This window comes from Rhinoraja longicauda, chromosome 20, assembly GCF_053455715.1.
Source record: "Rhinoraja longicauda isolate Sanriku21f chromosome 20, sRhiLon1.1, whole genome shotgun sequence".
In the NCBI taxonomy this organism is placed as follows: Eukaryota; Metazoa; Chordata; class Chondrichthyes; order Rajiformes; family Arhynchobatidae; genus Rhinoraja; species Rhinoraja longicauda.
Window position 1 is genome coordinate 7,393,402 of NC_135972.1, and position 25,317 is coordinate 7,418,718.

Consider the following 25,317-nt stretch of genomic DNA (forward strand, 5'->3'; position numbering starts at 1 on the left):
AATATTCCAATTATTTTCTCTACTTGTCCATTGATATCTTAAGAAGTAACTCATAGCGGCAATAAAGTATGATATGCTAGCAGCAAAGGTGATCAACCTAAAATCTCATTTTACATGGCTGATGGAAATTCCTGTAACACTAGTCCGAACCAGTATCTCAAACCCATTTCAAGATGGTGCATTAGGAGGGAGCATCTAATCAAGAGAACTCTCGTCCAGTCAGAGGTTGTAGATCTTAAATCAAGTACATTGAATTATTGTTAAATATTATTAGCAAAAGCTTTTGGTCCTAGGAATTCACTGATTTATGTGTTTTTTTGAGGCCATTAGCTATTAGGGGAAGAGTCCAAGGATGTGGAACAATTCCAACAGCCTCTGTCATGAACTTTCATGGAAGAAGTTGAGTGGTGACTAAATGAGTAGCAAAAAATATTTAAGAATGACCTTTTACCCACAATCTTTTGCAATGTACTTCTGCCCAGGTTTGAAAAGAACTTCTTTGCTGCATAATCTGCACATGAATTAAGTACCTTATTAGAGGAAAAAATAATCATCCAGTTTGTGTGACCTACAGTTTAAATCAGTTTATTGAGTGTGTAGAAAACACGAACACAAGAGACCAATCAAGCCAATTGACCTTCGTTACAGAACCTCATCGAATACAAGAAACAATGAAAGTTTTGGAAAAACAGTAAATTACAAAATATTGCCGACCTAATCATTGAACATCTTTAATATAAATACAGAAAGTCAAAATTCTGAGTAGGATCTGGCACGTTTCTTAATTTTAATAACAAAAAAAGCATAAATAGGCTTGTGTCTTGATGTTTATATAGCATTTAATTCTTTCCAAATGCAGGGCATAAGCTTAATACATTTAACATGGAAATAAAGTCACGAGGATTCCAGGCTACATTGGTTTGTCATCGTTGTCCCTTGGCGTAACCATTCTTTGCTCCTCTTGGGGATAAGGGACCTGTGAAGACTCCTCGCCAGTATCTTTGCTGGTGATCAACACTCTTGTCTTGAATGATGCGAACCGTATCTCAAACAATAATGCCGAATAACATTTGTATTTAATTGCTACCGTTTATACCAGTGGCAAACATGGAACTCAACCTATTCTAGACAGAAAAACAATCAAAAACATCCTTGAAAAATATGATTATTTGCTGTTATTAATAAAACTAGGCAAAGGAGTATGTGCTATATTTCTTGTTTTAAATGGATGAAAATGCAAACTCCTCTCTACATAAATTTCAAGTTGGCTGGACTCATTTTAACACTAGTTAATTTTAACACTGATTCACTGGATTCATTTTAACACTGAAGCAAGCCTGGTCTGTTGAATTGAAAGTCTCGCCTCTGCAATAATGCAAAGTAAAAAGTACTCCAATCAAACGACTGATTATTCTTGGCTCATAAAATTAAATCTTTCAGCATTAGTGTCTGGAGAGTCTATAACAGTAGAATCTATGTATAAAATACAAAAGGAAACCATAAGATAGTGGAAGCTTTTTTAAAAAAACTTATAAATTATTCTGTGCAGTTTGAGATTTTACTGAAATCACATAATACATTCCTAAATGGCTCATCCAAAATATTTCCACTAGCTGCCCTTGGTAATAGAAACTTTTAAATTCTGATTAGTTCTCTCTCCTCTCAGTAGCTAAAGAAATATTGAACTTAAATAATTATGTTATCCCACACCAAAACTGTAAAATTAGAAAATATTATCAAGGCACGACTAGAATAGAATCTTGATACCACGTGACCCAAATAAATTGTCCATGCGGATTATTCATTTTGGTATCAAATTGTTAATTATGTTTCAGGCTTTGCACCACACACACACACACACCAACAGCGTAGGAGGAAAGCCAGCCTAATCTTCAGTTTGCATCTCTTACACCATGGAAACCAGAGCTTTGCAAGGCAGAAGCAGGCATCCCACGGAATGATCTTTAAATTCAACGCCACCATCATTGTAAAAAGCAAACGATGTCTGTCTACAATCGTGCAGTATGGAGGAGGAATTAGGTTACATTTAAATACCATGTTTAAAACTGATCGCTTTCTCATCCTCGGCTCCTTCGCCACCTTGGTGACGCGTGACGTCCAAGTATTATGAAGGATTTCCATTTAGCAGTGCAACTGGCTCAAGTAATACAGGTCATCCTGTGGGTTTAACATGGATTCAGATCGCCACTTGGTTCAGTTCTCTTACCGAGGTTATGTGCAGCTTCCAAAAGGCATTCATGGCAACACCTCATTGGGCAGAATCCTGGAGCTGAAGATTTGGTCGTAGTATTCAATGATCAGCTCCGTAAACATGTTTATAGGGGGGAGGGCTTGCAGGGTGGCAGGTCCTTTTAGGGGCCAGATAAGGTTCACTCCAAAGACGCAAGCCAAGTTTGAGGGGTTCATTTTATTGAAAATGCTCTGCTGGGATACCTAACGCAAAAGAAACTTAATTAGACTTTAACAACATGCAAAGCATTAGACCATCAAGACTCAGCTACCTGGCAATATAAAAGTCTCAACCAATCTGGTCACCACACCGATGGGGAACGCAGACCAAAGATCATCAATGAGCTCAATATACAGTACGTCGATGGAAACACAAGACTGCAGATCCTGGGACCTGGAGCAAAAGACTGCTGGAGGAACTCAACAGGTCAGGCAGCATCTGTGGAGGGAAATAGGCAGTTGACATTTTGGATTAGGACCCTTCATCTGGCACTGGCCCATTTCCCTCCACAGATGCTGCCTGACTTGCTGAGTTCCTCCAGAGACCCTGGTCAGATCTCCGGTCCAATTGATACTCACTCCATCGGTCATCCTGTTAAAACGGCACTCCCCCCTTGGAGTGGCACCCAGCAAAAGAAAATTCAAAATAAATATATACTTATTCCTGTTATGTATACTTCAATGGCTGCACCTGAGGGCTCATAACAGTCTGAAGAAGGGTCTCGACCCATTCCTTCTCTCCTAGATGCTGCCTGACCTGCTGAGTTACTCCAGCATTTTGTGATACCTTCGATTTGTACCAGCATCTGCAGTTATTTTCCTACACAACCTGCCGCTCATAACACTAATCATTCGAAGGTATAAACAAGTTTCCATGCCTTGAATAGCCAAAGTGCATGGGAATTTGGGTGGTCAGACCAAATTCACACATATTGCAAGTAATAACAGAGAAGCAAACAATTTTCCAATGGAAGGAGAAGTCTGAAGAAGGGTCTTGAGATGTCCCCCATTCCTTCTCTCCAGAGATGCTGCCTGAGTTACTCCAGCATTGTGTGTCTGTCTACAATTTTCCAATGGCTGACCCACTGAGTTACTCCAGCATTGTGTGTCTGTCTACAATTTTCCAATGGCTGACCCACTGAGTTACTCCAGCAATTGTGTCTATCAGAATTAAAACAAAAATCGACACAAAAAGTAACTCAGGCAGCATCTCTGGAGAAAAGGAATAGGTGATGTTTCGGGTCGGAACCCGGCCTTGAACCCAATCATCCAGATTTCTCTGCATGACACTTGCCCACCCTCCAGAAGATGCTGCAACCCGGGAAATCTACAGCAGCAATAGTGATTATTTGGTAAAAAGGACACAAAGTTTGACCGCAGGCTGCGGGAGCCTCGGGAGCCTCGATCGCCCCGAGTGTGGATGGTTCGACTGCCCCGACCGCGGGAGAATAAAGAGGGAAGACGATTAGACTTTAGATTTTTTGTTTTAGATTTTAGATTTAGAGATATAGCGCGGAAACAGGCCCTTCGGCCCACCGAGTCCGCGCCGCCCAGCGATCCACGCACACAAACACTATCCTACACACACGGGACAATTTTTACATTTACCCAGTCAATTAACCTACAAACCTGTACGTCTTTGGAGTGTGGGAGGAAACCGAAGATCTCAGAGAAAACCCACGCAGGGCACGGGGAGAAGGTACAAACTCCGTACAGACGGCGCCCGTAGTCAGGATCGAACCTGAGTGTCCGGCGCTGCATTCGCTGTAAGGCAGCAACTCTACCGCTGCGCCACCGTGCCGCACTTTATTGCCTTCCATCACAGTGAGGAATCCGCTGTGGTGGATGTTTATGTTAACTTTTATGTAGTTGTGTGTCTTGCTTTTTTTTTTAGTAGGGCTGTACGGTAATTCTGATATCACTGTACCTTAATTGGTACACGTGACAATAAAAGACCTTTGAAAGTGCTGGAGTAACTCAGCAGTTCAGGCAGCATCTCTGGAGACCATGGATAGGTGACGTTTCGGGTTGGGACCCTTCTCTAGACCCTTATTTGGTAATATCTTCTTGGAGGAGTTAATAAGCCTTTCTTTGACGATGGGGGTGAAGTGAAAAATATACGTAGGAATCATGAATCCATTTCTCATTATCACAGGTTGCTGCACTTTGATAAGGTGCTGCACTCTGTAAAGAGTAACCAAAATCCTTCTGCAAAACTCACCATGTTGAGAAAGCAGATCAGGTGTTTCACCACGATGTAGTTGTGTTCGGGAAGTCTCTGCATTAGTTGCTTGCAGCGAGTTACACGTAAACTGCTTTCAACAGCTGGAAGTTAAAGTACACATCTGTCAGATTTTACTTTGATCCATATCTTTCTGTGGCAGGGAGTTTAACACGAAAACAATTCCTTTTACCATTTACTTCTATACCGATAAAAAAAAGAGGCTATTTATAACCCATTTTCTCCCTGCCTGCCTGCATTAGGTGTCGAAAGGCTCCACAGTGAAGAACTATCAACTATTATTTCTTGAGAAAGTGGATTCCTTTCTCCTGGTGCACTGACCAATCTGTAACGCAGGGTCTGACATGCATGGATAATGCTACTTTCCATTTCTTATCTTTCTACGCAGAAATACTCTTCTCCAACATCTTTAGACATTCTCCTCACAAATACTTCTGGCAAACGCACTCGTTATTGGAATGGAAGTTAATTTCATCCTCATCAGCACAAATCTCTCTCCCTGCACTGACTGTTCACCCCGTGATTAAATATTTCAGGGCCGTACGTAATTGTTGAAAGATGTAAGGCATGGTATTTATACAACACCTTTCAGCACCTCAGAATAATCCAGACGTCGTCTAACCTGGCATCATGTTTGACACAAACAGCATGGGCCGAAGGGCCAGTTCTTTAGGCTTTAGAGATACAGCACAGAAACAGGCCCTTCAGCCCACTGAGTCCATGCTGACCAGCGATCACCCTGTATATTAGCACTATCCTGCACACAAGGGACAATTTATAATTTTTAACCGAAGCCAATTAACCTACAAACCTGCAGGTCTTTTGGAGTGTGGGAGGAAACCAGAGATCCCGGAGAAAACCCACGCAGGTCACGTGGAGAACGTACAAACTCCGTACAGACAGCACCCGTAGTCAGGATCAAACCCGGGTCTCTGGTGATGTGAGGTGGCAACTCTACCACTGCCACCCGTGCACTATGATCTGTCATAAATGATATTTCCAGGAAGGTAATATCAATTACTAGTGGGCACAGCTTTATGGTGAGAGGCACAAGATTTAAGTGGAGACATGCAGAGACATGTTCAAGACATGCAGAGAGTGTGGTGGTGTCTAGAATATCCTGCCTGGGGAGCTGGTGGCATTTAAGAGATTGTTGGGTAAGCTCAAGGATATGCAGGAAATGGAAGGATATGGATAATGTGCAGACAGATAAGAGTTGATCCTGGGATCATGTAGAACTAAAGAACTGCAGATGTTGGTTTATACCAAAGATAGACACAATTGTTGAATCAGTCTGAAGAAGGGTCTCGACCCGAAACGTCGCCCATTCCTTCTCTCCTGAGATGCTGCCTGACCTTCGATTTGTACCAGCATCTGCTGTTATTTTCTTACAAAGATAGACACAATGTTCTGGATTAACTCAGCAGGTCAGGAAACATCTCTGGAGGAATAGGACAGGTGAAGTTTCGGGTCGGGACCCTTCTTCAGATTGAAATGATGGGTGACCCGAAACATAACCTAACCTGTGCCTATCTTTGGTCTTTGACATCATGTTTAGCACAGACATTATGGGCTGAAGGGCCTCTTCCTGTGCTGTACTTTTCCAGGTGCATATGTTGCATCTTCCAGCCAATTAAGGAATCAATTTGTGCAGAGCAATCTCCCACTCACGGTAATGTGATAATGACCTAACTTTGTTTACCTCTTTTGATGCAAGATAATTAGGGGCCAAAGCACAAGACAGAACTGCCTCCACTCCTTTGAATGCCCCAGTTTTTGTTTAGTTTGGAGATACAGGTCCTTCAGCCCACCGCGTCCGCGCCAACCATTGATCCTCGCACACTAACACTATCCTGCACACTCATTTTACCGAAGCCAATTAACCTACAAACCTGGACGTCTTTTGGAGTGTGGGAGGAAACTGGAGAAAAACCACGCAGAACGTACAAACTCCATACAGACAGCACCCGTACTCAGGATTGCACCCGGGTCTCTGGCACTGTGAGGCAGCAACACTACCGCTGCGCCACCGAGCCAGCCGCTCACCGAGAACAAATGCAGCAGCAATTGGAGGCATCTCTTTCCTGTTGCATTCAGACAATGCAGCCCTCCGTCGGTGTTACACTGGATTACCAGCCTCAGTTTATATCTCAGCTCACAACAGGTCATTCAACATAAAGCTCATTCTGCAGTTTGTGCACAAATGAACATCATCTTAGAAAAGTATAAGAAAATAACTGCAGATGCTGGTACAAATCGAAGGTATTTATTCACAAAATGCTGGAGTAACTCAGCAGGTCAGGCAGCATCTCTGGAGAGAAGGAATGGGCGATGTTTCGGGTCGAGACCCTTCTTCAGACATTAGAAAATGTCTGTGGCTCTAAATGTTTAAATTAAAAAGAAATTGTCACAACAAGCCTTTGACATTGTTTTATTCCTTTGGGCCTACAGTTTCATTACAGGGCGATTTTGCTGGAGACGTGAGGATTGCTGTGGTTTTCGTGTAGTTTAGAGATACAGTGTGGAAACAGGCCCTTCGGCCCACTGAGTCCACGCCGACCATCAATCACCCTTACACTAGTTCTATGTTACGCCACTTTTTGCATCCTACACATTAGGGCCAATCCTTAGAAGCCAATTAACCCACAAACCTGCACATCTTTGGAGTGTGGGAGGAAACCAGAGAACCCGGAGAAAACCCCCAGTCACAAACTCCGCAAAGACAGGATTGAACCTGGGTCTCGGGCGCTGTGAGGCAGCAACTCTGCCGCTGCGCCACCGTGACACCCTCGTTTCCCATTCAAAAATATCAAAACCCATTCCTCAGGACGGGAAGAACCACGATGCATTCTAAGCAACTGCTTGAAAGCGTTTACATTAAAGGACATCTGAATATATCTTACCAACGTTCTCTTCCTGCAGTGAGCTATTATTTACACAGAGCACATAACAAGTGCAACACAGCCACAGGCTAAACGCAAATGTTCACTGGCTTTGCAGAATCAGCCTTGTTCCCAGGGTTGGGAGATGATCCAGAATTTCATAAATGCCAGGAAAACGAGAAAAATAAAGCTAAAGGTTAAATTGTTGTTTTTTTAATCTATAGATATATTTGGGCAAACCTTATCTCCTGAGCCTCCATCTGTTAACACATGCCTGAGCACCACTTCAGACTATGATTAACTGGTAGATCAGGCATGCCAACAATAACCTTCAAACTGTTTAATTTAGAAGCACGCAGGGCTCATTTCTTGGATTAGCTCACGGCAGAGTGAATTTGTTCCGCTTATGGAGTCACAGCGTCATACAGCGTTGAATCAGGCCCTTCGGCCCAACATGTCCCATCTACGCTAGTCGCACTGGCCCGCCCGCGTTTGGCCCACATCCCTCTAAACCTGTCCTATCCATGCACCTGTCCAAATGATTCTTAAACGTTGCAATAGTCCCCTGCCTCGACTACCTCCTCTGACAGCTGGTTCCTTACACCCACCACCCTTTGTGTGAAAACGTTACCCGCCAGGTTTCTATTAAATCACGGAGCCCAATTAACCTGTAACGCGCGGGGTTGGATTTGCCATGGGTCAGGCAGGAGTTGTAGCACGAGTTTATGCTCAGGCAATCTGAGGAACAAGAGCACAAATTAAATCGGAGACACAAAAGGAAATAATCTCCGGGTGTGCTTGGTGTGATCACTGATGTAACCCGAGAAATGTGGCTTAGCAAGTTCCCACGAACAATATCGCACAATGTTTCATGTAATTTAAGTACAGAGATTTATTGAACAAGGAATCAAACATAAGTTATCGGAGTAGAATTAGGCCATTCGGCCCATCGGGTCTACTCTGCCATTCAATCATGGCTGATCTCTGTCCTCCAATTCCATTTTCCTGCCTTCTCCCCATAACCCTTGCCACCCGTTCCAAAGGAATAAACTTCTTTACAGCTGGTTTAGTTCAGAGATACAGTGCGGAAACAGGCCCTTCGGCCCACCGAGTCCGTGCCGGGCAGCGATCACCCCGTACACTAACATTATCCTGCACGTTAGGGGCAATTTGCAATTTTACCAAAGCAGTTAACCTGTAGGCCTTTGGTGTGGGAGGAAACCAGGGATCCCGGAGAAAACCCACACAGGTCATGGGGAGAACGTACAAACTCTGTACAGATATACAAGACACGGGGGCAGACACAAGAGATTGCAGGTGCTGGAATCCTGCGCAATAAGCAAATTGCTGGAGGAACTTTGCATGTCAGGCAGTGTCTGTGGAGGGAAATGGACAGATGATGTTTTGGGTTGGAGGGGCTCTTGAGTCCTAAATGTCATTGGTCCATTTTCCTACACGGATGCTGCCCGACCTGCTGAGTTGCTCCAGTGATTTTTTCTAACTCATTATACAACATGGTTAGGTTTAGAGATACAGCGCAGAAACAGGCCCTTTGGCCGACCTAGTCCACTCCGACCAGTGACCACACCGTACACTAGCACCATCCTACTACACTAGGGACAATTTTACCGAGGCCAATTAACCTACATGTACGTCTTTTGAGCGTGGGAGGAAACTGGAGCACCCATAGTCAGGATCAAACTCGGTACAGACAGCTCCTGTAGTCAGGATCAAACTCGGTACAGACAGCTCCTGTAGTCAGGATCAAACCCAGGTCTCTAGCGCTGTAAGGCAGCAACTCTACCGCTGCACCACCTGATAGTTAGAAATTTTGGAGAAAAAAAAGTGTTTGGGATAGTAATCAAAATATGATCAAGTTCATATTAAATAGGAGAGTGGCGTGGTTGCCTGAAACTTGAGTCTCAACTTGAAACAAAGATGATCACAAGGGCAAGAGGAGTGATCGTGCAGGCAGATTAGAAAATCAGATGACAAAATGACCATAGGCAGGTTCGCACAATATATTCTTCCAGGGGTAGGTTTTAATTTATAAACAAATATAGTGGGTGAAACAATGCTGATTTGAACATCACAAGATGACATGGTGGCGGCACGATGACACAGCGGTAGAGTTGCTGCTTCACAGCACTAGAGACCCAGGTTTGATCCTGTCTACGGGTGCAGTCCGTACGGAGTTTGTACGTTCTCCCCGTGACCTGCGTGGGTTTTCTCCGGAAGCCCAGGTTTCCTCCCACACTCCAAAGACAGAGGTTTGTAGGCTAAAGTGTGTAGGATAGTGCTAGTGTGCAGGGATTGTTGGTCGGTGCGGACTCGGTAGGCCGAAGGCCCCGTTTACACGCTGTATCTCTAAACAAAGGTAAACAAGTATCTGAAGCTTCCACCTACACACTTGTAATGTAAAGACAGACATGGACCAGTTTGCATTTTTTATATATATGTATATATATATATATAGATATATATTATGAAACAACGTTTATTGTGAAATATGAACAAATCTGCCGTTCATTCAACAGACGGAGAAAACCCGGCTTCTTGGAGTTGCACACATGGGGAACCAACACAAGAGGCAAAGTAAACTCTTACTCACTTCCAATGGTCTGGACGTGATCGTAAATCTGAGAGGTGAGCAGTGGCTCTGGGAGTTCCCGCAGGAAGGTTTTCAAGATAACAGCAGGAATATGCTCATCTCCATATTCTTCAAATTTAATGGGTTTCCCTGAAGTTGAAATTGCAGATAATATTAGTCTCCACGGAATACATCAACGTCCCGACTATTGGAATGTGCATTCCCTCGCAAACATCCTTGCAAATAATCACACCATTTTCTATGTTTCTATTACCTCCCCTCCCTCGGACTCCACCTCCCCTCCCCTGACCTCCCCTCCCACGGACATCATCTCCCCACCCCTGACCTCCCCTCCCCTGACCTCCCCTCCCATGGACTCCATCTCCCCTCCCCTGACCTCCCCTCCCACGGACTCCATCTCCCCTCCCCTGACCTCCCCACCCGACCTCCCCTCCCATGGACTCCATCTCCCCTCCCCTCCCATGGACTCCACCTCCCCTCCCCTGACCTCCCCTGACCTCCCCTCCCCTGACCTCCCCTCCCACGGACTCCATCTCCCTTCCCCTGACCTCCCCTCCCACGGACTCCATCTACACTTCCCTGGAAGAGCAGCCAACATGATCAAAGACTTGTCTCTTCCCGGTCATTCCTTCTCCCCGCTTCCATCAGGTGACAGGAAACACATGCTTGAAACCACCAACCACTGGACTCAGCAACAGCTTCCCCCCCCCTGTTTTCAGACTTCTGAACAGTCCGATAAATGAGGGTGCAGTTTTGATTCTCCGACCAACCTCATTGCAGACATTGGACATCATCTCTAGAACTGGGACTCTACAATGCTGAGCAACTGTAACCTGCTCTCTGTACGGTCACCTTTGATCTACCCATCGTCCTCGAGTTTGATTGATCGTATGTACCTAGAGTATTACAGTGCCACCAGTCGCCGGCAAATTGGTGGCAGACCTGTGTCTGATTTGATTTGATTTGATTTGAGCTCACAACCCAATGGTATGAACATTGATAGACACAAAAAGCTGGAGTAACCCAGTATCTCTGGAGAGAAGGAATGGGTTATGTTTCGGGTCGAGACCCATTGAATTCTCCAATCTTAGGTTACAACCCCCCCCCCCCCCCCATCTCCCCCCTCCCCCCATCTATCCATATAAGATCATAAGTGATTGGAATAGAATTAGGCCATTCAGCCCATCAAGTCTGCTCCGCCATTCAATCATGGCTGATCTATCTCTCCCTCCTAACTCCATTCTCCTGCCTTCTCCCCATAACCTCTGACACCCGTACTAATCAAGAATCAATCCGTATCTGCCTTAAAATATATCCACTGACTTGGCCTCCACAGCCTTCTGTGGCAAAGAATTCCACAGATTCACCACCCTCTGACTAAAGAAATTCCTCCTCATCTCCTTTCTAAAAGAACATCCTTTAATTCTGAGGCTGTGACCTCTAGTCCTAGACTCTCCCACCAGTGGAAACATCCTCTCCACATCTACTCTATCTAAGCCTTTCACTTTGATATTTCTTTGTCTATCTCTTCTCCCCTTATCTGACACTCTTTTGTCTCTTTCGCATCTCGGGCCTTTGTCCAACTATATACCAATCAACCCCCCCCCCCCTCACCTGTATCCAAGAAGGGTCTCGACCCAAAACGTCACCTTTTGCTTCGAGTCCCCTTTTTTCCCCCTTAATTAATAGATGGACATGTGGGAAGGAACTGCAAATGCTATTTCGAACCAAAGATAGACACAAACGCTGGAGTAACTCAGCGGGACAGACAGCACCTCTGGAGAGAAGGAATGGGAAGAATTGGAAGACTTGTCTTGACTTGTGAAGATGAACGTCTGCTCCATCTACCAGGCTTTGTCCAGGGCCCCACCTCTTTTCCAACCTTCTCTCCCCTGCTACAATCAGTCTGAAGAAGGGCAATGACCTGAAACGTCTCCTGACCATACTCCCAACAGATGCTGCCTGACCCGTTAAGTTGCTCCAGCACAGTGTGTTTTATTCCCAGAGATACCACACAAGCCCGTACAGTCACCTTGGCCGAGAACCTGAGCAGGTTGGACAGAAATATTGGCAGCCGACTGGAATGAAGATGGGCTCCATTACAACATCCCTTTTCAGTAACAGAAACAGCTCAAATACAATGTGAACTGAAATATTCACAGACTGTCATTTAACAATAACTCTGGGAAATTATCAAGTTTGTGTCTGACCCCTAACATTTTGCAAGAAGGAACTGCAGATGCTGGTTTACACCGAAGATAGACACAAAATGCTGGAGTAACTCAGTGGGGCAGGCAGCATCTCTGGAGAAAAAGGAACAGGTGACCTTTAGGATGGAGACCCATCTTCAGACTGATGGTCTCGACCCAAAACGTCACCCCTACCTATAAAAACAAAGAGAGACACAAAGTGCTGGAGTAACTCAGCGGGACAGGCGGCATCTCTGGAGAGAAGGAATGGGTGACATTTCGGGTCGAGACCCTTCTTCAGGCACGAAACATCACCCATTCTTTCTCTCCAGAGATGCCGCCTGTCCCGCTGAGTTACTCCAGCATTTTGTGTCTATCTTTGGCGAAAACCAGCATCTGCAGTTCCTTCCTAAATAAACGAAGCTGGTCACAGGGTTGAGAATACAAGTTGATGTTTCCTTCACTATCACCACTTAATGAATGAGTGGTCAGGTGATTACATTGACCAGACGGACACTTACCCAGATTATATAGCTTCTGGATCTCCTTAATGATCTGGATGTTGGCCGATCTCCTGAATATTCCTTCAGTTTGAAGTGCTAAACACAAAAAAACAGTGTAGTAAGCTGTTTCTGGTTTAGTCTTAGAGATACAACATGGAAATAGGACCTTTAGCCCAACAAAAGCTTTTCACTGTACACACTGGTCAACCCGATGATCACCTTCAGCAACAGACTGGTTCCACCAAGATGCAGCACAGAACGCCCAGGAGATCCTTTTCCCCTGTGGCTATCAAACTGTACCATTCCCCCCCCCCCCCCCCCCCTCAACCCCCGTTTCAAGGTGGGACACTTCTTCAGACTGGAGTCATAGAGTCATAGATTGATACAGTGTGGAAACAGGCCCTTCGGCCCAACGCGCCCACACCGGCCAACAATGTCCCAGCTACCCTAGTCCCACTCGCCTGCGCTTGGTCCATAACCCTCCAAACCTATCCTATCCATGTACCTGTCCAACAGTTTTGTAAACGATGGGATAGCCCCATCCTCAACTACCTCCTCAGGCAGATTGTTCCATACACCAACCGCCCTCCGTGTGAAAAAGCTACCCCCTCAGATTCCTATTAAATCTTTTCTCCTTCACCTTGAAACTATGTCCTCTGGCCCTCGATTCCCCTACTCTGGGCAAGAGACTCTGCATCTACCCGATCCATTCCTCTCATGATGGAGGAGAGTCCTGATCTGAAACGTTATCTATCCGTGACCTCCAGCGATGCTGCCTGACCCTCGGAGTTACTCCAGAACTTTGTGACTTTAGCTGGAAAACTATTGTTCAGAATTAGAAAATCGCCAGGTAGGTTTTATCCATATTGACAACTGAATGGGAGAGATTGTAATTCTCCACAGAGTAAATCATATTAAAAGCCAACATTCTTAGACAATAGACAATAGGTGCAGGAGGAGGCCATTTGGCCCTTCGAGCCAGCACCACCATTCATTGTGATCATGGCTGATCATTCTCAATCAGTACCCCGTTCCTGCCTTCTCCCCATACCCCCTGACTCCGCTATCCTTAAGAGTTCTATCTAGCTCTCTCTTGAATGCATTCAGAGAATTGGCCTCCACTGCCTTCTGAGGCAGAGAATTCCACAGATTTACAACTCTCTGACTGAAAAAGTTTTTCCTCATCTCTGTTCTAAATGGCCTACCCCTTATTCTTAAACTGTGGCCCCTGGTTCTGGACTCCCCCAACATTGGGAACATGTTTCCTGCCTCTAACGTGTCCAACCCCTTAATAATCTTATATGTTTTGATAAGATCCCCTCTCATCCTTCTAAATTCAAGTGTATACAAGCCTAGCCGCTCCAGTCTTTCAACATACGACAGTCCCGCCATTCCGGGAATTCACACAGGATGAGAAGTACGACATACCATTTTGTTTCAGGAACTGCACTGTCTGTCTCATTACGAGAGGAATAGTTTCTCCATTCTCTTTGTCTCGGAGGCTGGTGGGTTTTTAAAGAAAAAGGAATAGATTGTGGTAAAATAGTAGCTTGGCTGCACACATGTCAATTCTATGAAAACGTTAAGTAAAAAGCCACACCATAATAATTAATTTACATTCATTTTTGTAAAATATTCCCAAGGTATTTTGCAAGAGTATTTTCAAATACTTCAGAGATTGTGCCAACAATGTGGAACTTGATGAACAAAATCCTGGTCAAGGATGAAGGCAGTTTTAAAAAATTGGGTTAACAATAAGAGAATGAGATGGGGGTGCTTCGAGAGGAGAATTGTATTTTAATTCCTTTGCATCAATCACTTTGTGAAAGAGGATTTTTCGTGCAATCAGAGAGGCCCCCAGCGCCATCTCTCCCCTTCTCCCCACTCCCCCGCTATTATTTTAATTGCAGGATACAGCGTGGAAACAGGCCCTTCAGCCCATCGGGTCCAGGCCGACCATCGAACACCCGTTCGCAATAGTTCTATGCTATCCCACTTTCTCACCCACTCCCTGCACACCAGGGGCATTTTTGCAGAGACCAATTAAACTATCGACCCGCACTTCTTTGGGAAGTGGGAGCATACCGGAGAAGGCAAAAGCAACGCACGAGGTCACGGGGGAACGGGCGAACTCCATACAGACAGCACCCACAGTCATGAGTGATAGGAGCAGAATTAGGCCATTCGGATCAACAAGTCTACTCCGCCATTCAATCATGGCTGATCCATTTCTCCCTCCTAATCCCATTCTCCTGCCTTTGATCCCAGGCTAGATGCAGGAAGATTGTTCCCGATGTTGGGGAAGTCCAGAACAAGGGGTCACAGTTTAAGGATAAGGGGGAAGTCTTTTAGGACCGAGATGAGAAAGTTTTTTTTCACACAGAGAGTGGTGAATCTGTGGAATTCTCTGCCACAGAAGGTAGTTGAGGCCAGTTCATTGGCTATATTTAAGAGGGAGTTAGATGTGGCCCTTGTGGCTAAAGGGATCAGGGGGTATGGAGAGAAGGCAGGTACAGGATACTGAGTTGGATGATCAGCCATGATCATATTGAATGGTGGTGCAGGCTCGAAGGGCCGAATGGCCTCCTCCTGCACCTACTTTCTATGTTTCTATCCTGTCAGGATCGAATCCGGGTCTCTGGCGCTGTAAGGCAGCAACTCTACCGCTGCGCCACCGAGACAATTACTGGGATTGACCTGAAATTCACTACTAGAGGTTTTTTTAAAAATCAACTCAGAAATTTATCCAAGCCACTTATTGTTTAGATTAACAATTCAATTTAAATATGAGATTGAAAAACATAATTATAATAAATCTCAGATGAAACATGCAAATACTCACTACTGCAGACTGACACCAAACTGCTGCTGTGGGAGGGGTGGTCGGGGCGGGGGAGACTTCGTTGCTTGGGGTATTCCTCCCTTTTGAGAAACTCGTAGTTTCTCATCGTACCTGACAGAGAGAGGCAGGACCTGATTATCACTTCAAGCACGTGTAGTTTTGTTTAGTTCAGAGATACAGCGTGGAAACAGGCCCTTCGGCCACCGAGTCCGTGCCGACCAGCGATCCCTGCACACTAACGCTATCCTACACCCACATACACACACCAGGGACAATTTACATTTACACCAAGCCAATTAACCTACAAACCTGCACGTCTTCGGAGTGTGGGAGGAAACTGAAGATCTCGGAGAAAACCCCACACAAGACATGGAGAGAACGTACAATAAGAAAATAACTGCAGATGCTGGTACAAATCGATTTATTCACAAATTGCTGGAGTAACTCAGCAGGTCAGGCAGCATCTCGGGAGAGAAGGAATGGGTGACGTTTCGGGTCGAGACCCTTCTTCAGACTCAGTCTGAAGAAGGGTCTCGACCCGAAACGTCACCCATTCCTTCTTTCCCGAGATGCTGCCTGACCTGCTGAGTTACTCCAGCATTTTGTGAATAAATCGGGAGAACGTACAAACTCCGTACAGACAGCGCCCGTAGTCAGGAACGAACCTGGGTCCCTGGCGCTGTGAGGCAGCAACTCTGCCATGCAGTTAAAGGCAGTGTGAAACAGGTTGCCCGTTCTCTCTCCCTCTCTGTTCTGTATTTAGCAGCGGGCTCGATACCAAACTGTTTTACACTGTGCGACCTCTATGTGGTAGCCAGTGGGAACATGCATGCCCTCAACAAACAGCATTGCCCTGCAGCCCAATGGCCTTCCACAGGGACAGAACACTACAGAGCGCCGATCTGCTACACTGAAACCTTCATCAAAATGACAGCAACGCCCATCATAAGGGATAGGAGCAGAAATAGGCCATTCGGCCTATCAAGTCTACTCTGTCATTCAATCATGGCTGATCTCTCTCTCTCCCTCCTGACCCCATTCTCCTGCCTTCTCCCCATAACCCCTGACACCCGTACTAATCAAAAATCTATTTATCTCTGCCTTAAATATATCCACTGAAGAAGGGTCTCGACCCGAAACGTCACCCATTCCTTCTCTCCCGAGATGCTGCCTGACCTGCTGAGTTACTCCAGCATTTTGTGAATAAATCCACTGATTTGGCCTTCTGTGGCAATGAATTCCACAGATTCACCACCCTCTGACTAAAGAATTTCTCCTCAAATCCTTCCTAAAGGAACGTGTTTTAACTCTGAGGCTACGACTTCTGGTCCTGGACTCTCCCACCAGTGGAAACATCCTCTCCACATCCACTCAATCATAGACTGTATTCAAATAAAGTCAGCAGTGAGATTTTAAGAGAAAAGAAAAGAAAATCACAATGTCGTAGCAAGCCTGCCGAATGTATCACGTGTCGAATTTAAGACCAATTTTGTTTGCAATTCTTAGAAAGTGAATCAGAAGGCGTAGCGTTGTGTGAAGTGCTGGGTGATGCAATATACAGAAATAGCAGGCAGGCCGTGAGGAGCGAAGTAGCCTGGGGAGGTAACGCAAAACACAGTGGCCACACTAAATGCAGCCAATTATTCTCCCATTGCACAGCAGTGGGGAGAGAGCGCTGAAAGACAAAAGGCCACGATATGACAGGGGCTCATTCTCCAGCATGCATTTTCATTTTGCTTTTGTTTAAAATAGACAATAGGTGCAGGAGTAGGCCATTCAGCCCTTCGAGCCAGCACCCCCATTCAATGCGATCATGGCTGATCACTCTCAATCAGTACCCCGTTCCTGCCTTCTCCCCATACCCCCTCACTCCGCTATCCTTAAGAGCTCTATCCAGCTCTCTCTTGAAAGCATCCAACGAACTGGCCTCCACTGCCTTCTGAGGCAGAGAATTCCACACCTTCACCACTCTCTGACTGAAAAAGTTCTTCCTCATCTCCGTTCTAAATGGCCTACCCCTTATTCTTAAACTGCGGCCCCTTGTTCTGGACTCCCCCAACATTGGGAACATGTTTCCTGCCTCTAATGTGTCCAATCCCCTAATTATCTTATATGTTTCAATAAGATCCCCCCTCATCCTTCTAAATTCCAGTGTATACAAGCCCAATCGCTCCAGCCTTTCAACATACGACAGTCCCGCCATTCCGGGAATTAACCTAGTGAACCTACGCTGCACGCCCTCCATAGCAAGAATATCCTTCCTCAAATTTGGAGACCAAAACTGCACACAGACTCCAGGTGCGGTCTCACCAGGGCCCCGTACAACTGTAGAAGGACCTCTTTGCTCCTATACTCAACTCCTCTTGTTATGAAGGCCAACATTCCATTGGCTTTCTTCACTGCCTGCTGTACCTGCATGCTTCCTTTCATTGACTGATGCACTAGGACACCCAGATCTCGTTGAACTCCCCCTCCTCCTAACTTGACACCATTCAGATAATAATCTGCCTTTCTATTCTTACTTCCAAAGTGAATAACCTCACACTTATCCACATTAAACTGCATCTGCCATGTATCCGCCCACTCACACAACCTGTCCAAGTCACCCTGCAGCCTTATTGCATCTTCCTCACAATGCACACTACCCCCCAGCTTAGTATCATCTGCAAATTTGCTAATGGTACTTTTAATCCCTTCGTCTAAGTCATTAATGTATATCGTAAATAGCTGGGGTCCCAGCACCGAACCTTGCGGTACCCCACTGGTCACTGCCTGCCATTCCGAAAGGGACCCATTTATCCCCACTCTTTGCTTTCTGTCTGTCAACCAATTTTCTATCCATGTCAGTACCCTACCCCCAATACCATGTGCCCTAATTTTGCCCACTAATCTCCTATGTGGGACCTTGTCGAAGGCTTTCTGAAAGTCGAGGTACACCACATCCACTGACTCTCCCCTGTCAATTTTCCTAGTTACATCCTCAAAAAATTCCAGTAGGTTTGTCAAGCATGATTTCCCCTTCGTAAATCCATGCTGACTCGGAATGATCCTGTTACTGCTATCCAAATGCTCAGCAATTTCGTCTTTTATAATTGACTCCAGCATCTTCCCCACCACTGATGTCAGACTAACTGGTCTATAATTTCCCGTTTTCTCTCTCCCTCCTTTCTTAAAAAGTGGGATAACATTTGCTATCCTCCAATCCACAGGAACTGATCCTGAATCTATAGAACATTGAAAAATGATCTCCAATGCTTCCACTATTTCTAGAGCCACCTCCTTAAGTACCCTGGGATGCAGACCATCAGGCCCTGGGGATTTATCAGCCTTCAGTCCCATCAGTCTACCCAAAACCATTTCCTGCCTAATGTGGAATAGCTAGAATCATGAAACTCACGATCGCCAGCGGCAAAGCCAGCCCACCTGACATAGTTTTAATAGGATGGCTATTAGCAACTCTGATGAGTATTTAGAGGCAGGCAGTAAACTGTACACCAAAACAAACAGTTCATTGACTCACCAGAGTACTTTACGAGTAAAGGAAACGCAGCCTATAGCAGAGATAACTGCAATACCTCCTAAAACAGTTTTAGCAGAAAGCCACGGTTAGTGATGGGTAGTGTAGAAAGGAACTGCAGATGTTGGTTTAAACCGAAGATAGGCACAAAATGCTGGAGTAACTCAGCGGGACAGGCAGCATCTCTGGAGAGAAGGTGACGTTTCGGGTTGAGACCCTTCTTCAGTGTAGTTTAGTTTAGAGTTTAGACATACAGCGCAGAAACAGGCCCTTCTGCCCACTGAGTCTGTGCCGCCCAGCGATCCCCGCACATTAACACTATCCCACACACACTAGGGACAATTTTTACATTTACCAAGTCAATTAATCCACATACCCGTACGTCTTTAGAGTGGGGGAGGAAACCAAAGACCTCGGACAAAAACCCACGCAGGTCACGGGGAGAATTTACAAACTCGGTACAGGCGGCACCCGTAGTCAGGATGGAACCCGGGTCTCTGGCGCTGCAAGTGCTGTAAGGTAGCAACTCTACCCGCTGCACCACCAGCCACCCAGTAGTTGCAGACAGATTATGTTCAGTGAGAGGGTGGTGAATCTGTGGGATTCATTGCCACAGAAGACTGTGGAGGCCAAGCCAATTGATATTTTTAAGGCAGAGATAGATAGATTCTCCATGGTTGTAGGGAGAAGGCAGGAGAATGGGGTTATTGAGGGAAAGGTAGAACAGCCATGATTGAACGGCGGAGTAGACGTGATGGGCCGAATGGCCTAATTCTGCTCCTGTCACCTGAAAATTTATGTGCATCTAATCTCAGTTGCTGGAACAATGGAAATGTGTTCTAATCATCCCCACTCTTTGAGAACAACCTCTTGCTGTATGCAGCCTCACTCTTGCTCCACTGCAAAATCCCCTCGTGGTCTGCCTGCTTTGAAGATGTTCTCCTCCTCTCTCCAACAACTCTCTCTCTTGCTGCCCTCTCTCTCTATGATTGCTCCTGTTCTCCGGCACTACGACCGTATTTTAACCCAGACTCGCTACCACAGCCTCATGTGTTTCCCTTGATTATCGTTGCTTTTTACACATCTTCCATTCATTTGTCCCAAGCACTGTCTCTATCCCTCCTGACTCTCAGTCTAAAGAAGGGTCTCGACCTGAAACGTCACCCGATCCTTTTCTCCAGAGATGCTGCCTGGCCTGCTGAGTTACTCCAGCTTTATGTGTCTATCTTCATTCTTATTCTATTAACCTATCCATGTATCTTTGTGCCCGACCTTTGTCATTGGAAATGGACACACATTGGAAATTATATCATTTCTGCTTGAACGCCTGGTAAAGTATTTAGAGTGGTAAAGAAGGCATATGGTACGGTTGCCTTCATAGGTAGGGACACTGAGTACAAGAGTCAGGATGTCACGATGTGGCTTTGTAGGACGTTGGTTATGGCACATTTGGAATACTGTGTTCGCCCCATTACAGGAAGAATGTGGATACTACATTGGAAAGGGTGGCGAGGAGGTTTAGCAGGATGTTGCCTGGATTAGGGGGCATTAACTATGGGGACTTATTAAGTAGGTGGCATGGTGGCGCAGCGGTAGAGTTGTTGCCTTACAGCGCCAGAGAACCGGGATCAATCCCGTCTACGGGTGCCGTCTGTACAGAGTTTGTACGTTCTCCCCGCGACCGCGTGGGTTTTCTCCGAGATCTTCAATTTCCTCCAAAGACGTACAGGTTTTGCAGGTTAATTGGCTTGGTACAATTGCAAATTGTTCCTAGCGTAGGATAGCATTAGTGTGCGGGGATCGCTGGTCGGCGTGGACTCGGTGGGCCGAAGGGCTTGTTTCCGCACTGTATCTCAAAACTAAACTAAAAACTAAAACTAAACTCCGGGGAGAGTTTGAACAGACTCTGTTTTGTCTGGAACGCTGGAGGCAGCTGGGAGACTGATAGAAGCGTGCACAATTTTGAGAGGCATAGATAAGAGTCACCGGATCATAATTTATTTCAGGAAACAACAAGGGCGTTGAAGTCGTGACCTGGACAATATTGTGTGCCTGAAGGGGAATGGGAATACAACAAAGGAAAGGTCACAATAATTAAATAAAAGTGCAGATGAATTAGTTTGCAATTCTGAAGAAGTGACCTGAACTGTATAAAGCACCTCCAGGGAGCTGCAGAAACAGTGATGGTTGTGGTCATTAAATGTGTACAGGGATTAGTTTATCACTGCAGGGTGTTGAAGGCACGGTGGAGCAGCTGGTAGAGCCTCTGCCTCACAGCCCCAGACTCAATCCTGACCTCGGGTGCTGTCTGTGTGGAGTTTTACGCTCCCTGGATAAGTGTGCATTTACCTGGGCAATTTGGTTTCTTCCCAAATACGTGCGGGCCAGTAGCTTATGGAGTGATACAGTGTGGAAGCAGGCCATTCAGCCCAACATGCCCACACCGGCCAACATGTCCCATCCACACTAGTCCCACCTGCCTGCGTTTGGCCCATATCCCTCTAAACCTGCCCTATCCATGTACCTGTCCAGCTGTTTCTTAATGGGCTGTGGTAAATTGCCATGGTGTGTAGGTGAACAGAGGAACGTGGGGAGAATGGGATTCATCTAAATGGGTGGTTGATGTTTGGCATGGTTTTGGTGGGTCAAGGGGCCTGTTTAGTTCAGACATACATCATAGAAACAGGCCCTTTGGCCAACCGAGTCCACGCTGACCACAAATCACACACTCACACTAGTTGTGTGTTATCCCAATTCCTCATCTGCTCCCTGCACACTAGGTCAATTAAACTATAAACCCGGATGTGGGAGGAATGTGGAACACCCAGAGGAAAGCCATATGGTCACAGGGAGAACGTGCAAACTCCACACAGACAGCACCTGTGGGAAGGATTGAACCCGGGTCTCCTGCGCTGGGCTGTGAGGCAGCAGCTCCACCAGTTTCAACACCGTGCTGCCCCGTTTCCTTGCTGTATCTCCCTATAACTAACTGCAGAGAAGATCATTGCTGGAGCGTTGTTGCTATTTTTGCATTTCACGGTGTGACAAGTTTGCGTGCCACTGAGCCAGTGGCTCGGGGAATCTCCAAAGATTGGGAATCTCACCGCTCTGAAGGTGGCTGCCTAACTTCAAAAGGCTTGGTCGTTGAGCCTTCACCATCTCTGTACCCAAACCACTCCCTGGTCCACTCGTCCCTTCCTACCCAAACCACCCCATCCCCGGGTACTTTCCCCTGCAACCGCACGAGATGCAACACCTGTCCCTTTACCTCTCCCCCCAACTCCATCCAAGGACCCAAACAGTCCTTCCAGGTGAGACAGAGGTTCACCTGCACCTCCTCCAACCTCATCTATTGCATCCGCTGCTCCAGATGTCAACTTATTTACATCGGCGAAACCAAACGCAGGCTCGGCGATCGCTTCGCTCAACACCTGCGCTTGGTCCGCATTAACCAATCTGATCTCCCGGTGGCTGAGCACTTTAACTCCCCCTCCCATTCCCAGTCTGACCTTTCTGTCATGGGCCTCCTCCAGTGCCACAGTGAGTCCCACCGGAAATTGGAGGAACAGCACCTCATATTTTGCCTGGGCAGCTTGCAGCCCAGTGGTATGGACATTGACTTCGCCAACTTTAGATAGTTCCTCTGTCCCTCTCTTCCCCTCCTCCTTCCCAGATCTCCCACTGTCTTCCTGTCTCCACCTATATCCTTTCTTTGTCCCGCCCCCCTGACATCAGTCTGAAGAAGGGTCTCGACCCGAAACGTCGCCCATTCCTTCTCTCCTGAGATGCTGCCTGACCTGCTGAGTTACTCCAGCATTTTGTGAATAAATAGCTTCAGTTACACTGATCAAATGATGCTGTGTGAAGAAGTCTATTATTAAACCCTTCCTTCAAAAGAATGCTAGTGATTGCCTTACACACAACAACCATGGCAAAAAGCTCACTCTTATACCTTGTAAGATATACAAGAGAAGAGTCAAACACAGGCAGGTGGGACTAGTGTAGTTAGGACATGTTGGTTGGTGTGAGCAAGTTGGGCCGAAGGGCCTGTTTCTACATTGGGTAACCCTATGGCTCTACAAGAGGAGAAACCAAAAGACACCTGTAAACAATAGGGTGGTAGAGTTGCTGCCTTACAGCGCCAGAGATGGGGTTTCGATCCCGACTATGGGCACTGTCTGTACAGAGTTTGTACGTTCTCTCTGTGACCTTCATGGGTTTTGCTCCGAAATCTTCTGTTTCCACCCACACTTTAAAGACGTACAGGTTTGTAGATTAATTGGCTTGGGTTTGTATACTAGGTACAAGTGTAAATTGTCCCTAGTATGTGTAGGGTTGTGTTAATGTGCGGGGATCGCTGGATGGTGCAGACTCAGTGGGCCGAAGGGCCTGCTTCCGCACTGTATCTGTAAACTCTATAGAAGAAAAATAGAGCAAAAAAAAATTTAAAAAAATTCAAAGCATACCTGATAACTTCTGGGGCAATAATGAGTTGATCATAGTTGAGATGTTCTCTTAGTTCGCTTAAGCAATTCACATAAGTGACTTTCTTTCCAAATTTATGACTGAAAGCAAATTCAAGAATGGATAAGATTTCAAAAAAACTTTTGGCAAGGTTGCAAATGACTTCAAAATATACACATTCTAACTTCTTCTTCTTCTTGCGTTTGAGGCAGCCGAAGTTATGAAGCTGCTTCTGCTTCTGCTGTCTCTGTTTGTTGTCGTTCTAACTCAATACAACATACTCGTACCAATAATCAGCTCTGGGAAAGAGGCGTTTGAGGGAAGGTCTCGCCTTCCCCCAGGTAATACACAAGAGCCAATGCAAGTGGCAAACACACTTCTGAATTAGTTGTGACACTAGACCCATAAGTATCCCAGCAGGTCAGGCAGCATTTCTGGAGAACATGGATCGGTGAGATACCAGGTCCAAAGAAGGGTCTCGACCCGACATCTTTCCACGTTCTCCAGAGATGCTGCCTGACCTGCTGAGATACTCCAGCACTTTGACGCTTTTTCTGAGGCAATGAGTGGTTCGGATGCTCTCTTCGTCTGAGGAAGGGTCTTGACCTGAACCGTCACCCGTTTCTTCTCTCCAGCTGCCTGTCCCGCTGAGTTACTCCAGCATCTCAGATCTTCTCTTCGTTCACTTTAAGCAGTTTACATAAGTCACTTCCTTTCCAAATGTATGACTGAAATAAAATACATTTTCTGTGAACTGTCCATACCGATGTTATTTATTCACAAAATGCTGGAGTAACTCAGCAGGTCAGACAGCATCTCAGGAGAGAAGGAATGGGTGACGTTTTGGGTCGAGACCCTTCTTCAGACTGATGTCAGGGGGGGGCGGGACAAAGGAAGGATATAGGTGGAGACAGGAAGATAGTGGGAGATCTGGGAAGGGGGAGGGGAAGAGAGGGACAGAGGAACTATCTAAAGTTGTGAGATACCAATGTTATTGATCGTTTTGAGCAAATCAAATCTGCTTGTGATATTTCTTCTACTACCAAAAGAACTCGTATTAATTCTAATTTACGACAAAACCCAAACCAGTACAAACGATGCAGCTACTTAAAATCTCCCGACCCAAAACGTCACCTACCCATTTTCTCCCAAAATGTTGAAACAATGAACTGCAGATGCTGGTTTATACCACAGACAGACACAAAGTGCTGGAGTAACTTAGCGGGTCAGACGGCATCTCTAGAGAGAAAGGATGGGTGATGTTTTTGGTCGGGGACTCTTCTTCAGATTGCTACCAAAGATAGATGCAAAATGCTGGAGTAACTCAGCGGGTCAGGCAGTATCGCTGGAGAAAGAGGATTGCAATCTGAAGAAAGGCCCCGACTCGAAACGTCACCCATTCCTTTTCTCCAGAATGCTGCATGACCCGCTGAGATACTCCAGCATTTTGTGTCTATCTTTGGTATCAACCAGCATTCCCTTTTATTACTTAACATCTTCCATTCATTACTCCTACCTGAATGGCCATCTAATCCCATCACAAAAATGAGAGAATCACAAGACAGCATTCACAGCAGCAATGAGAAAAGGGTCAATTTGCTTCAATAGTCTAAGGCCAGTGGACACGTGCCTACATCCTTGGACAGGAAGGGGCTCAAACTGGTTGGTAGTAGTGGTTTAGATTTCTAACCCAAACTATCCCACTGTTTCGTTTTTGTTGTTGTAAACCAGTATTTGCAGTTCCTCGAGTCCCCATCCCTCTGCTTTAAGCTTCATTTTGCTCTAAGAACCGTGATCAGTGTAACTACAAGCCATTG

The 25,317-nt window shown here is 45.9% G+C and overlaps 1 protein-coding gene across 4 annotated transcripts in view; it reads right to left on the reverse strand.

Annotated features, from left to right (window-relative positions):
• Positions 1–589: 589 nt before the first annotated feature.
• The window catches only part of LOC144603536 (rho GTPase-activating protein 8-like), a 40,642-nt gene continuing 15,914 nt past the window's right edge, over positions 590–25,317 (reverse strand). For 2 of the 4 annotated variants that reach the window (XM_078416889.1, XM_078416886.1), the window contains 7 exons: positions 23,503–23,601; positions 15,520–15,630; positions 14,106–14,179; positions 12,696–12,773; positions 9,986–10,114; positions 4,472–4,575; positions 590–2,454 (listed from right to left, as the gene is read on the reverse strand). In XM_078416889.1, the coding sequence (XP_078273015.1) occupies positions 2,257–2,454; positions 4,472–4,575; positions 9,986–10,114; positions 12,696–12,773; positions 14,106–14,179; positions 15,520–15,630; positions 23,503–23,601 (793 nt within the window). In that variant the 3' untranslated portion in view covers positions 590–2,256. The remainder of the gene's footprint in view (positions 2,455–4,471; positions 4,576–9,985; positions 10,115–12,695; positions 12,774–14,105; positions 14,180–15,519; positions 15,631–23,502; positions 23,602–25,317) is intronic. The other 2 variants (XM_078416887.1, XM_078416888.1) reach the window with 2 other exon arrangements.